A 16,052-nucleotide genomic window follows, 5' to 3' on the forward strand; every position below is an offset into this window, starting at 1 on the left:
GAGAGAGAGGAGGAGAGGGGATGAGAGAGAGGAGGAGAGGGGAGAGAAAGGGGAGGAGAGGAGGAGAGGAGAGGCAGAGGGAAGGGGAGAGGAGGAGAGGGGAGAGAGAGGGGAGGAGAGGAGAGGGAGAGGGGAGGAGAGGGGGGAGGAGAGAGAGGAGAGGGGAGAGAGAGGAGGAGAGGGGGGAGGAAAGGGGGGAGGAGAGAGAGGAGGAGAGGAGAGAGAGAGGGGAGGAGAGAGGAGGAGAGGGGGAGAGAGGAGGAGAGGGGAGGAGAGGGGGGAGGAAAGGGGGGAGGAGAGAGAGGAGGAGAGGAGAGAGAGAGGGGAGGAGAGAGGAGAGAGGGGAGAGAGAGGGGAGGAGAGGGGGGAGGAAAGGGGGGAGGAGAGAGAGGAGGAGAGGAGAGAGAGAGGGGAGGAGAGAGGAGGAGAGGGGGGAGGAGAGAGAGGAGGAGAGGAGAGGGGAGAGAGAGGGGAGGAGAGAGGAGGAGAGGGGAGGAGGAGAGGGGAGGAGAGAGGAGAGGGGAGGAGAGAGGAGAGGGGAGAGAGGGGAGGAGAGAGGAGAGGAGAGGAGAGGAGGAGAGGGGAGGAGAGAAGAGAGAGGGGAGAGAGAGGAGGAGAGGAGAGGAGGAGAGGAGAGGGGAGGAGAGAGGAGGAGAGGAGAGGAGGAGAGGGGAGGAGAGAGGAGAGAGAAGAGAGAGGGGAGAGGAGAGGAGGAGAGGGGAGAGGGAGAGGAGGAGAGAGGAGAGAGAGGGGAGGAGAGAGGAGGAGAGAGGAGAGAGAGGGGGGAGGAGAGAGAGGGGAGGAGAGAGGAGAGGGGAGGAGAGAGGAGAGGGGAGAGAGGGGGAGGAGAGAGGAGAGGAGGAGAGGGGAGGAGAGAAGAGAGAGGGGAGAGAGAGGAGGAGAGGCGAGGAGGAGAGGAGAGGAGGAGAGGGGAGGAGAGAGGAGAGGAGGAGAGGAGAGGAGGAGAGAGGAAGAGAGAGGGGAGAGGAGAGGAGGAGAGGGGAGGAGAGAGGAGAGGAGGGAGAGGGGAGGAGAGAGGAGAGGGGAGAGGGGAGAGGAGGAGAGAGAGGGGAGGAGAGAGGAGGAGAGAGGAGAGAGAGGGGGGAGGAGAGAGAGGGGAGGAGAGAGGAGAGGGGAGAGAGAGGGGAGGAGAGAGGAGGAGAGAGGAGAGGAGAGGAGAGGGGAGAGGGGAGAGAGAGGGGAGGAGAGAGAGGAGAGGGGAGAGAGAGGGGAGGAGAGAGAGGAGAGAGGAGAGGAGAGGGGAGAGAGAGGGGAGGAGAGAGAGGAGAGGGGAGAGAGAGAGGAGGAGAGAGGAGAGGAGAGGGGAGAGTCTGTTTGTTTTGGTTGTAAAGAATCAGAAGTGATTTAAAGCCAACAGATGTAATGAAACTACTTTTGGGATCAATAGTCGTGTCTGTGAAGGTTTGTCTGGTAACTGCTTGCTGTTTCAGTTTCTGTGCATCCGTCAGCTGTTCTCTTTAAAAAGATATATTTATAGATATTATAACAGCAGAGAGAATGCAGGCTGGTGGAGATTCTAACAGAAAACAAAACCAAAGTTTCACAGAAAAGTGCAGCAGTTTAACCTGCATGCAGCTATAAATAGATCGTCTACGACGACAACGTTAAATGATCATCCATCCACCAGTTTAATGTTCAAGAACCTGAAGGGAAATTTGGAAAGTTGGTAAATCGAACAGACGAATAAATCGTCAATGTCCACGAAAGCTTCAGCTCCTCTGAAGAGAGAAATAGAAGTTCTGTGTGGAAACAAACATAAATGCCACGTTTTCAACGTCGTTTTCCACCGTTTTCCAGTTTGGACTGACTCTCTTTTAATTCTCTTCTGTAACGTTCTAACAGCATCAAACAGGAGCAGCATCAGCAGCAGCTGCTCACTACTGAGGACTGAAACCTTCTGTGTTCACTGACCTCTGTGACGTCCATGACCTTGATGGCGGCCAGTTGTCCCGTCTTGACGTGTCGACCCTGCAGAGAGAACCAGAGGAGAGGACGGATGAGTCAACGCTGTGACGTTTGTCTCTAGTGCAAACAAGTACGAATCATCAACCACAGCAGAGCTGAGAGCACAACATGAGCGTCTTTCAGTGTTGGTGAAAGAAACCAGAGAAGTGACTTTACATCAATGACAGATCACATTGTTTTTACTCTATACAGTAAGAAGCGGACGCAGGCGTCGTGACGTCAACAACTGGTTTGTGGTCAGCGGTTTTGAAGCCTCGAGTTCGGCATGTTGGCCGCCGCCATCTTGTTTTTTTACAACCAAGCACAACCGAACACTGAAGAAGACATTTTAAGGCAACCAAAAATGTTACAATTAACTTTGAAGAAGTGAAAACACACTGAAAGACTTACAACTGTACGAAGACGGAGACCTGTCAATCACCGTGTAGCCCCGCCCTAAAGCATCCCCTGCTTTATGGTCTGTTTGACTCTAAATGGACCATAATGTACTAAATGAACATCATGCTGAATTGAAGAAGACTTGGAACTAGAGATTGAGACCATAAACTCATGTTTACAATGTTTACTGAGGTAATAAATCAAGAGAGAAGTAGAGTCATTTTCTCATAGACTTCTATACAACCAGAGGAGTCGCCCCCTGGTGGACATAAGAGAGAATGCAGCTTTAACACATGTATTGGAGGTTGACGCCTGGTTCAGACTAACAGACAAAGAATGAGAGAAAGTGTGAGAGTTTTATGTTTGTGTCTGAACCGCCACATGATCCGGTTTCCTTTTGTGTGAAACAGGACCGCTAAGACACCTGAGCCTCCGACACCCCCCCAGTCCTGAGTGAGTTAGCGCAGTCCGAGTGATGAGGGATTAACCCATTTGGGTTTAGCCAAAGGGGACGTGTGTGTGTGTGTGTGTGTGTGTGTGTGTGTGTGTGTGTGTGTGTGTGTGTGTGTGTGTGTGTGTAGGTGTGTGTGTGTGTGTGTAGGTGTGTGTGTGGAGGCCGGGTTGGTGAAAAGGTCAAGAGGCTGATGGGAGAGCAAAGAAGAGAATGAAGCAAACAGAGAGTTAAAGAAACTTTGTTCTGATGTTGTTATATTGTTTAGGGTGAAATATGAATCTGGCAGTAGTGTGTAAGGGGAGAGGATGTTTTTATTTGTTATTCTTCAAATCCAAAGGGTAGGTAGGCTGGTTGTGTTCTTTAGAACGGTCGTCATGGAGAAAAGTCACCAACATTTCTCACATTTTACAGACAAATAATCAACAGAGTCATTGATTGCAGTTCTAATCAGGGGTTAAGGCGGGCAGGTAAAAAACAACAAAGTGTTCTGAGTAAGTTGTTAATAACTTATAGAAACAATAGTCCACACACACACACACACACACACACAGCCAAGTTATGTGTTTTAGAAGGAAAACGCATTAGTGTGAATGTAGTCCGAGACTGAAACATGACATATAGAAGCTGCTGTCTGCACACGATGACATCATCTTTATACACACACGTCTTTCCTTCCCGAGGTTTAGTTTCATAAGAGTCCTTGAAGATAAAACAAACCACTCGTGACCAGTGTGTGTGTGTGTGTGTGTGTGTGTGTGTGTGTTCTGACAGTTTGATTACAGTTCTTTCTTTCTGAATCCTTTTTTCCGATCACGCTCGGAAATATTTGCTATTGTTCTTTTAATGTTGCAGTTTTCAAAAGGAATAAACTAGATGCTGTGTGTGTGTGTGTGTGTGTGTGTGTGAAAGGTGACCTCAGTACGCAGACTGTAATAATACAGAACCCCCCCCAACCGTCAATGCAACGGTTAAAAAATGACATCATCCTCTTCTCTGCTTCCTTTGTTCTCTCACTCACACACACACACACACACACACACACACACACACACACACACACACACACACACACACACACACACACACACACACACACACACACACACACACACACACACACACACACACACACACACACACACACACACACACACACACACACGAGGGACGGTCCGTCACGATTGAGCTGAAGGACCTTTTTGTCGTTTTTAAAAACATTTCCAGGTAATAGTTTTATTTTCACCTTCCTTTCAAAATAAAGTCACAAAGTGCTTTAATGGTTGAAAGAGGAATAAACTAGAATTTCCACCTTGTGTTTGTTTACCGTTACATCATTTTGGTGAAACTGTGGTTTTGTTATTGTCATTTCTTTGGTTTAAGATTCATAAAAGCATAACTGAACAATAACTCTACGTGTAAAAGACGGAAACTGGTACTTTTTAAATATCCTTCGATCAGACATTTTCACTAATATTTAAGTCATTTCTGGGAGTTTTCACCATTTAACACATTATTTTTCCATCATTTCATTCTGGTTTCGGTGCTCGAATCCAAACTTTAAATAGTAAGACATGTGGCTCTTCAGTGAAGTCTGAACCTCTTCACCTCAATCATCAAAAGGGAGTCAAGCTCCTCCCTGAAGCCACATTACATGACTTCTAGGAAGTAAAGGAATAAAATGGGAATCAAAGCAGCTTCAGTTCAGCAGATCTGAGAGAGAAACTTCTTCTTCACGCACATGAATGTAGATAATAAAGTTATTGAAGCTCTCCGTTAGTGGTCCTGATGTCATCCATCTCCCCGTGATGGGTCAGGTCTCTCTGTGGGACGTTTGGGATCAGAGTCTGTCTCGATAATAGAGAAGCCTGGAAGGAACGCGGTGGTTTCTCACGTGGTCTCGACACAATTCGTTTTTTTCAGAAGCCCTCGATGCAAAGTTAGTGTTAGTGGAGAAAACGTTGCTTCAGAGATAACAACACAGCCTTTAGTTTGAGCTCCTGTGGGTTTCTGAAGGCTTGTCACGGTTATTGCTTTAAGCTGAAGTCCTTTAGAACCTTTATTCTAGATATTATATCATCTATAAATCCAAATCTTACATAATGGGAGACCAAAACTCTCAAAATAAAAGTGCACAATACAATACTTTTGAATTCATTATTGAATTTTGCGCATAACAATGAGATTAATCGCAAAAAAATCATGCGATTAATGGCGTTTAAAAATTGTAATCGTTGCCCAGCACTAATAAAAATATGCACAATATTTCTATTTGATGGAATATTTAAAAGGCTTTAAAAAAATAAAGCTTCAGTACAAAACGAGAACATGCAGATGCAAAATATCTATGAGCAATGTACGAAAAAATACTCATCAGTTTTCATGAGCTCCAGCAACACGTCATGTATCGCTCGTTACACGAATACAGTCTTTTCAAAATAAAGTTCCGTCTTCACAGGAAACAACTCAGTTAAGTTTAGGCAACACAACTACTTAGTTATTTTCAGGAAAAGATCTTTGTTTGGGTTAAAATAACTACATTACGCCACTTAGGTGACGAATAAATCAAGGTTGACATTTGGAAGCATTTGTTTTCGTGTGTTGACAGTTTCACAGACTGCTCGTACCAAAGTACATTTGCAGCAATTTGGAAACATAAAGCGGGTCATTAAAACCACAATCCAGGAGCCTGAATGAGGCCCCCGGCGTACGGTCACGGCTCGGTCACATCCTAACCTTTAAAGCCTCCTTCACTCCAATCAGGACCCGTCCAGGCTCCAGACAACAGCTTTAATGAGGTCCCTTACTCAGACTACTGGAACCTGACCCCGGAGTTCATGAGGTACCCCCATGATCCTTCAGCTGGTGGGACCTCTGACCCTTGGCTTCGACTCTAAAAGGGGGGGGGGGAGTGATCTGGATTTCTCATTGAAGAGGAAGAGACCGAAGCTGAACCCAGATACTGATCTGTGGTCAGTTTTAATTGCTTCATGTTGAAAGGAAAACAAAATACAGCAGAATGATCCTTTAATGTTTGTTTTTAAGGGGCTACAAATCAATATTGTTGTAATAGCAATGTAATAATGTAAAAGAAAGTCGCTTGTAGTTTCCAGGCAGCAACCGCTGAAATAGTCTGTTGAGTGAAGCCAAAGCTTCATGTGTTAAAGCTGCATCCTCTCTAGTGTCCACCAGGGGGCGACTCCTCTGGTTGTATAGAAGTCTATGAGAAAATGACTCTACTTCTCTCTTGATTTATTACCTCAGTAAACATTGTAAACATGAGTTTATGGTCTCAATCTCTAGTTTCAAGTCTTCTTCAATACAGCATGATGTTCATTTAGTATAACAGAGCTAAAAGAGAGAAAACTGTAATTACATAATAAGTGACCATATAAGTTGAATCAAAGATGTTTCACTCAACGCCCCAGAACACCTTGTATTGTATTTCCATGTTCATAATCTCACTTTCCAGCTCTGCTATCTGACTTCTGTCCCTGTAAGAGGATCATTAAAGCCAATGTAATATTGGCCGGTAACATTTCTGCTGCTGGAAATCTGTTTTGGGGACGTTTTCAGGCTGCTGCCAGAAAAACACAGGAAGTCTGGAGAAAGAAAGAAAGAAAGAAAGAAAGAGGGATGCGTGAAGATGAGCGGGAGGAGCAGGAAGAGGAGGAGGAAGGAGATTGAGTGTCAGAGGGTTTAAAGAGGAGGAGGAAGAAGATGGAAGCAAGATAGAACTACGACGAGAGAAGAAGGGAGCTGCACGACTTCCCCCCCAAGGAAATGCCAGGGGAGTGGAGTCATCCTGGACCAGCACGCACGCACGCACGCACCTTAAACTTGTAATATATACTTTCATGTAATAATCTGTTGTCAACACACCCAGATAGTTTGTGTTAAAATCTGGACAGATGTCTGGCTCTGCTGAGCTTTATGGGAGTGTGTGTGTGTGTGTGTGTGTGTGTGTGTGTGTGTGTGTGTGTCGTGGACAAGGCGTTCTTTATTGCACCCCTCTGGTCTTTGGGGCACAGACAAGGAGCCAGGTGCAAGCTTTGGCACACCCACATTCACACAAACAGAGTCACACACACAAACACACACTTCCTATTTCTGCAGCTCGGTGTGAGTGTGTAAACCGTCTCAGTAACAAGTCTTCATTGATCGAAGCCAGCGACGCGTGTCCCGATGAAGATGCTGCTAATCATCGCGTCGTAATGATGAGTTTCCACACCTTCAGGGTGTTTTTTCACACACTGAGCAGCAGAATACACACACACACACACACACACACACACACACACACACACACACACACACACACACACACACACACACACACACACACACACACACACACACACACACACACACACACACACACACACACACACACACACAGAAATATTTAAAAAGAGATGAGGTCCAACAGAGGAATTAAGATATTATATTTTTGGATGGTTCCAGATGAGCGAACAGACAGCAGCTGCTGCTACTTCCTGTTACACATTATCATCAACAGCAGCAGCAGCAAGGGAAGAGTCTCAATAAGTTCTGTAGTATTTCCACTGTCATCATAAAAACACTCTATAAAGAACATAGATATAGTTTATTGATATAAACAACATAATATTTCTCTTTAAAAAGGTTCAATGTGCAAAACATGTCCCGAATTTTAAAACGTTCAAAAAACATCAACAGAATAAGAAACAGTTGCAGTGTGGACGTTGTGTCAAAGACTGAAGTTAGCATGCTAACCAGCTAGCCACGGCCCGTCCTGTCTTGTAATACCACTTGTAACCTGGAGAGGCGATAGTGAGTCACTGTAGCGTCCAGTCAGTCCAACATAAGAGGACCAGGAAGAAGAGCTGAAGGTACGGGGTACCGTGTACCTTTTGTTTATTGGATTAAATCCAAAATTAGCAGAAATGAGAAAACGATTCATATTTTTGTTTTTGTCCTTTCTGATGTCAGGAGACTACTTTGCCGGGAGGAGAGCAGGCGGCAGCTCCGAGAGATGCCATCTTGGATTACGGCCGTAGCCATGTTGGTTTTTTTGTAGCCAATGAAAAGGAAGTGACCACATCTGGACTGAGGAGAGACATGGAGACGCTGTCAGTTTGCAGAAACCTCGTAATTAATTTGCCTTGTCAGACAGAAAGTAGTAATTTATACTAGTAATGCAATTAATGATTAACCACAATAAAATGTCAGTGAAGTGTTGGTCGATCACAAATCCCCAGAGCTCAAGGAGACTTCTTAAAAATAGCTCATTTTGTCCACTGAACGGCCCTAAAACCGGAAGAAGCCGTGATATGAAAAACAAGCTGCACATCAGAACACGAGCTGATGTTCAGCAGTGATCCCTGAGGAAAAGACCACCGCCGCCTTTTCTTTAAAGAGACAATGGTGACAGCACGGTGACAGCAAGCAGAGTATAAATATCTTCAAGTACAGCTTAAACGGTTGGAAGTTTGTCGTTAAGGCTTCATGATATTTACAGTTAACAGTCCATGTAAAAGCTGTTTTAAATCTATGTTTTTAACCTCATGTTCGATATTAAACGGCACAACTACGGCGTCGAAAGCGACCGTTGATCTGGGTCTGAAAAGCCAGTAAAGATGGTATTTATTTTTAAATTCCCACTAATTTAAGAGGTGGTTAAGTTCAAGGCACGTTTTTCGGTTGAAAAGAGTTGGTGAGGGATGAAGAGACGTTGCTCTCGAGCTCAGTTTCTGTTCAAACAGGGCGCTCTGTGTAAGTAGGCCAAGAACACAGCCTCAGTCCGGGGAGACACAGAGAGAGACAGAGAGACAAACGGAGAGACAGACAGACAGAGAGAGAGAGACAGAGAGAGAGTGTGAGAGAGACATAGAGAGAGACAGACAGACAGAGAGACAGAGAGAGAGACAGAGAGACAGAGACATAGAGAGATCGCTGTGGTCCAGGGGAGTGTCTGGATGGATCAATATGGAAGCTCTGCTTTTGATATCTACAATGATTGTTCTAAATGTTAGTTCCTGACTGCAGCAAATACAAGTATACGTGGTCTTTTTGTGTCCCTTCTTTTAGAGATTTTATCTCTATAGACATACAGACGACACAACGCTTTTAAAGTGAGATCTTTGGAGTTAAAATGTCCAGATAAACAAGGTATAACAGTGAAAGTTTCAGTTCACTCTGACGGCTCTCGTAGTGTTATTTTCGGCTGCAGCAGGCAGCTGTTTTTAGTGGGAAAAAAGCTGTAAAAATACACTGTTCACTACCAGATCATCTCCAAACAGCAGACGGACACAATCAGTGAACTAGCTGGTGATCATAGTGGAGCTTTTAGCAGCTAAAGACAGATATTTCCCGCGGGAGTTGGTGGAGACCAAAGACAGAGCTAAAAGAGAGAGAAACTGTAATTACATTAGGGATTGCAAAAAAAGTGCTTTTTTTTTTTTAACTAACCCTGCAGGTCCATATTAGTTGAACCAGATATGTTTCACTTAATGCCCAGAACACAGTTAGACGTTAGACATTGTATTTCCATGGTCATATCCTGACTTTCCAGCTCTGCTGTCTCACTTTTGTTGCTGCGAGAGGATCATTAAGAGAGAGAGAGACAGGCAGTGTTGCATAGCTGCTGTAATTAGATCTAGTAGTAGTAAAGGGGTGACATTCTGGGCACTGGTGCAACTTTCCATAACGTAATGGGCCATCACCCCTTTTTTTAGACCCACAGGGAGGACGGACCGTCAGTGAAATGGATATCGTTTATAACCAGGCCGACAAAACCACAACATCAGGGCTTTTCAAACGCCACGCAGAGGCAGCTGGGAAAGCGCTGAGTCCCTCCAAAGACCAACTCCAAGTGCAGCTAAAAGACGAACCTGCTGCCCAAAAGATGCTTTCAAATCAAACCGACACCGACTCAGACTTCTATAACAGAAGTTTGTTGTGATCACTTTCATTGTTTTCAACAAAAATACATCCAACTGAAACAGCAAACATCAAAGAACTAGCAGAGATAAAGGCCGAATGTTTTGGCCAAAGAGTTGCACTTGAACACACCGCAAAAGACGACAGCCGGCGACCAACCAGCACCTACGTTCTGCCAGACCATTTACAGTCTCTTTGTCCCGCCCCTCAGCGTCTGATACCGACGCACAAGGCACCCTTTAACATCTGTATGAGACGCACCGGGCTTTCAAGTAACTACGACCCATCCCCGTCATTATTAGACGCTCAGATAATACCCGGAGATTGTGATGAAGTAGTATAAAGACTGAACAGGAGGGAGGTGTACGGGTCAAACAAACACAGGACTTTCACCCAGGAGACCAGTGTTTGTGTCCCAAAGTATTGTTGAGTTATTTTGAAGTTACTTGTTTTCCGTCCTTTTGTTACGTTGTTTATGTTTTACTTATTCTGAGCCCAATGTTCTTCCTAAACCTAACAAAGTGGTTTTCTGGCCTAAGCAAGACTTTTTGTTTGAATTCACAATGTCGACCACACAACAAAACTACTGCCACAGACGCCACGTTCTTAAGACGGAATAGAAGATGAGAAAGAAAGTCATGTTAGAGTTCTCAAAAAGCTGAAGATAGTGGTGTCCGATTCAGGGAAGTCTTGAAAGTAGTAAAGAAGAAGAACAGCAGCAGTTTTCTGCCTCAAGCAGGAGTTCAAAGTGACAAAGACAAGAGGAGGTCCAGACACGAGACGTCCTCTCGCTGCTCCTTTTATCAGGACATTCCTCCGTTAGCCCCCAGAGCTGGAGGATCAGCAGGGAAAGACCAACACCAATTGGAGCCAAAGGCAGAGAGAAAGGCGTGATACAGGTTCTTGTTTTGGTTGTAGAGGCTCTGTTTGACAACCAGAGGAAGAAGTGGACCCTTTCGTTGATCAGAACATGTTAAGAAACCATCACCTCCTCCACAGAGTTGTGTATTTTGTTGGCATTTTAAAAGACAGACAGACGGCCTTCATCGGTGTGTCAACCTGAACAAATGCATCGTGACATCCGGAGCTGCAGCCTCGTCTGCTTTGCACAACTGTTATCTAAAAGAAAATGGTTTTCAAAGCTGCATTAACGAACGTTTTAGAAAGCCATCATATCAGGGAAAACAGTACTAGTTTGTTCACATAATCAAAACAAACTTTAAAAAGAAAAAGGTTCTCAATCAGACTCCGAGCCCAGTTGACGCGGCTGAGTACACCGCAGGAATTAGCTCGCTGTCGGACGCCATTACCCGTGTTGTTACTGAGAGTCGTCGCTGACCCCGCCTCCGCACGCTGTCCACCCTCGTCCAGAAGAAGAAGACACAGCGGCGCGACTGCTGGAAGCTCATTATTCTCTCTCAACGGCTCATTAGAGCTGATCTGGGCTGACTGGGGGGTTTGCAGAGATATGAATCAGGGAGTAGAACGCTATTAAACAAATCCTGTTAGAGAGGCCTGCTGGGAGGGACGAAGCTAGATGAAGAGATAGAACAATGTTTTGTGGGAGATCGGCTCATGCTGCTCGCTAGAAGGTAATTAAATCCAGTAGAAAAAGGGGAAGTAAACAGGGAACTTCTCAGGGGTTTTCAGTTTGAGTCCAGTGTGGCATGTTTTAACAATTCAAAGTCCAATCCCCCTCAAAAGCCCCGCCATTGACGGACATATGTGTGCATTCTTGGTTGAGTCAGCTTTATTGCTTTTAGCCATTGATTGCTTGGCTAAAAACGTCTTTGAATGGCAATGTTGCTCGGTCCTTTAAATGGGTCCAAACTGAAATGTTTCAACAATTGTTGCATGGATTATCGAGAAATATGGTGCCGACATTCATGTTCCCGGGAGGATGTACCCTAATGACTCTGTTAATCCTCTGACTTTGCATCCAGCTTCACCATCAGGTTTGAATTTGTCCCACACTTTGGTTTAAAACCAAATACCTGCAGAACAATGACATCGAGTCTCAGCGGTACTTTTAGCAAATGTTAGCATGCTAACGTGCTAAACTAAGATGGTGAACGTAACCCCAGCTAAATGTAGTCATGTTACTATTAGCATTGTGAGCATGTTAGCATCCAGACAACAGTATTTAGCTCAAAGCACTGCAAGGCTGCAGACCTTTTAGTCATGTTTGGGTCTTTTAGATGCAAACATTTTATTTTCCCCGTTGGACACAGATCCTTTCATATTTACATGTTACATGTCAATTGTAGCATTTGTTCATTCTAAAAAACTTGATTAGTCTCTGAGATTAAAGTCGGAAATTTGCTAGAAAAAAAACATTTTTTGCTAAAAACCTAGATTTTGTAATCCGTTAAAACTGTTTTGAGCTCCTTTCAGTATACTATTGCCACGGGTACAGTCTGTAAAGTATCTGTGAATCCTCTTCTACACTAATATTTAATCTCTTTAAGTATCATTTGAAAAGCTGTCTGACAACAGAGTCCTTCCTTGGTTACTACTGAGAGGAACAATGGAGGAAGAGAGGAAAGATGGCGTCCTCATATATATATATATATATATATATATATATATATATATATATATATATATATATATATATATATATATATATATATATATATATATATATATATATATATATATATATATATATATATATATATATATATATATATATATATATATATATATATATATATATATATATATATAGACCAAAGTGTTGAGCATCTGCTTCATCCTCTCGGTTGGCTCGCTGCCCTCTGCAGCTCCCTCCGTGACCCACACACTCGGTCTTATCTCCCGCCTGGCTTAACAAAACCTCCACATCAGACCAGAGACCGTTTACTTCCTGCTTGTAAACAGGAGTTCATCCACAGGACGCCAAAACCGACTGATTCTTTAAAGGTTCTTCATTTAGCAGTTAATGAGGAAGAAATTGACGGATGACAATCTGATTTATCATGACTCATTAATACTAATAACTGATCTCCACAGATTCTGTATCTACGGGTTGCCGACTATCAAACCTTCTAATTCAGGGGCTTTGCGTCGGCGTCAGCAGCTTAAACTATTAATTTCTTTAGTGTAGTTTGGGGATTTAAATCCTACCCACTGAGGACTTGCAGCCTCATTTCTTTTTTTAAAAACACTTCTTCCAAGATGTAAGTGATGTCAGTCGGAGCATTGTTGAAGCATGGCTGACTAATCCACGGGGGCCTCAAGCTGCTTACATTCAACCTGCAAACCAATGGTGGGCTTAATTACAGCCGGGCTAAAGTGCTAAATTAATTAGCTTGTTAGCCGCGGCTGACTTGTGTTTTTAGCCTCCCTGCTCTCTGAATTGAGCGGGGAGCGCTAACGGCTAAGCTACCGCCCACTTCTTCACTTATTACAGATCGGCAATGTAGTCAGATGAAACGATACGGTCGTGCTCTCAGTGGCAGGAGGATATTCTTCCTCTTGGGGATTAAAATATATAATGAGGAAGTCTAATAATGAGGAGGAGATTAAAACAAACCTTGAGCAACCTGCCAAGCTCATCAGAAGCCTCGGTGCTGGAAGAGTCACTCAGAGTATGTTAAAGAGAACGTGGTGATGGACTCAATGATCATCATCTTCAGTTCAATTCAAGATTAACTTTTATTATTTTAGTCTTACTGTGTTCTCTATGACTGCGTATTAGAAAAATATATACTTCTGAACCGGGGGAGGGGGCACTACTCAGAGAAAAAAACAATAAAAAAGATTAAAGTTGTAAATTTACAAGAAAGAAAACTTGAATATTCTCTGAATTTGAAGTCGTGAAATTTGCGAGAAAAACTTGGTTTAGTGTAATTTCTTCATGTACTTTGCTCTCGTACCAAAACTGTCGATGCAAAGTAAGAACAGGTAAACAGTGAAAGGACGAAATAGAGGAAATAAAACACGTGCTGCAGAACAGCAACTGAATTTTAGAAAGTGGAAATGTGTAATCCGTGTTGAAACAAAAGAAACAAACTCTGCGATCACACAGCGTCTGTATTGTTAATCTGGAACACGCGGCGTCGGCCCGTCGCTCAGCTGCTCGGCTCCGTCTGAGGAGAGAAACGCAGCGCGAGTGGAAGCGCAGCATGTGCGTGCAGTCGTCCGTGTGTCATGACACGGCTCCTTCCGATGACACGCGTGTGCTGTGGAGATCAGCCGCTCGCCTGTGATGTGTGAACACGGCCGGTGGCGATGGCCTACTTTCTGCAGGCCGCTGATGCAAGATGGCCGCTCCTACAGTGTCTATGTGAATCAGACAGCGTGAGGAAGATCAGAACCATTTAGTACCAGACTGATGTTGGAACAATTACATGATTGGTTCATTGGTCTGTGGACACAAAACGTATGTTTGAAGGTTATAACTGTGTGTGTGTGCGTGGCAGGGGGATTGATGTGTTCATTCCCATAATGCATCAGCCCCTCCAGCGGCTGCAGCACTGCTCACTGCATCACCAACAGAGCAAACTGTGACTCTGGGAGGTGATTTAACACAATATCACATATTTTAAAACATGGAATGCTCAGAAGTATTTTTGATTCATACGCTCGTCATCCTGCGACGTTTTCTCCGGTGGCTGAGTGGAGAAATCCGGTAACCGGTAACACGACAGAAACGACCAGATGGAGACGGATAACTCTCTAAATCATCATTTCACTGACCTTCACACGTCACAGCTTCACAGCAACACTTCCTCGTTCCTGACTCACGTGTTGCTGAACTAACCAATCAGAAGGACTTAGACCGAGGTCAATGTGAGGAACACCACAGAGAGGTAGATGATTGGAACTAGTACGTAAACAATGAACTGTGTAAACATAATTCACTATCAATTCAAATATACGACTTAACCTCACTTCTGAACTTCACACTGGCATCGTACATTTGCACATTACCCCCCCCCCACACATTCCTTTTAATGTCATCAAACTAGCAACCCCTCATGTCTCAATGAAGACAGACAGGAAAAGATTAATCTGCAGTGGGTACTAAATATATATATAATATAATATATATATATTTATATATAGATGTATCTGACTGAGCCAAACAGCCAGGCCCTGTTCCAAAACAAACCCTGATGCTCCCTCGATGGTTCGGGGCAGCTTTGATAGATGGTGCGTTCAGGTACCGCAGCGTTTTAGTGCTGCTAATAGAGCTGATGGATAAAACTAAACCCTCTCAGCGGAAAAGAAGAGAGGAAAGAAGAGAGGAAGATAGGAGGAGATCTTCAGAGAGGGCAAAAGTCCTCCTCCTCCTCCTCCTCCTCCTCCTCCAGCAGACGCCGCCATGTATGTTTCTTGGTACAATCTGACGATTTGGTGTTTTGGGATGCTAACTACACCCTCCACTTTCAGACACAAGGGCAGGGCAATAACCAAAACCACTGGAACTTTGTACACTGGCATTTTTTTCCATCACCTCTTCAAAAAGGCCTGCAAGGGTAATGAGGGGGTTTTGAGGAGGGGGGGGGGGGTAAATATAGGGCCCTGCTGTGTCGAGGAGTGAGGTCTGAAGGAGGTTTCACATTCACGGCGGGCCGTAATAAAAGAGAGCGGCTCTCTTTTCAGGGTGAGGCGCACTTAATTAAGACGGAGATGTTTTAAACACACAGCTGAAAAAAGAAAAGAAGGGAAACTTTAGACGGAGGGTTGGATAACACCGGGTCACCGGGTGTGTGAGGAAGATCTCCCATTCAGCACTTTTCAGTCCTACTCTGTGATAGAAAGCTAGAAGAGACGGAAACAAGTACGGAGAGACGAACATCTTCATAAGAAAGATGAGATCTAAATCTGAGGAAGTAATAAATAACATAAATCCCTCCAGACATCCGAGTTCTGACACTTTAGGAGATGAGCTTTACTTGTGAAAGCCTCACCTGAGCCGCAGTGACAGACGTATTAGGTTCGTCAAGCAGAACTAAATAGAACAGATTTAGTCCTAAAACCCAGACATGAGTCAGCGTTTCTACACTTCCTGTTCCCTCATCTTGAAGTCAGTTATATCAGTCATTTCTCTGATATAAAACAGGTCAGTGAACGCCCCTCTGGTGGATCTTTAAGAGTGTAAATGAGACGACTAAACGTCCTCACTAGAACACTAGTCATGTGACCGTGGTGGAGTTCCTTTATAGACTAACATGAAGTCATGTGACCGTGGTGGAGTTCCTTTATAGACTAACATGAAGTCACGTGACCGTGGTGGAGTTCCTTTATAGACTAACATGAAGTCACGTGACCGTGGTGGAGTTCCTTTATAGACTAACATGAAGTC

General features: G+C 44.3%; 1 protein-coding gene across 1 annotated transcript in view; it reads right to left on the bottom strand.

Annotated features, from left to right (window-relative positions):
• Positions 1-1,337: 1,337 nt before the first annotated feature.
• The window catches only part of LOC142943541 (mitogen-activated protein kinase kinase kinase kinase 4-like), a 35,660-nt gene continuing 20,945 nt past the window's right edge, over positions 1,338-16,052 (bottom strand). Inside the window, exon 3 of the mRNA XM_076085104.1 lies at positions 1,338-1,989. Within this exon, the coding sequence (XP_075941219.1) occupies positions 1,882-1,989 (108 nt within the window). The 3' untranslated portion in view covers positions 1,338-1,881. The remainder of the gene's footprint in view (positions 1,990-16,052) is intronic.

This window comes from Anarhichas minor, unplaced genomic scaffold (assembly GCF_050575085.1).
Source record: "Anarhichas minor isolate MPS153535 unplaced genomic scaffold, ASM5057508v1 ptg000138l, whole genome shotgun sequence".
NCBI lineage: Eukaryota > Metazoa > Chordata > Actinopteri > Perciformes > Anarhichadidae > Anarhichas > Anarhichas minor.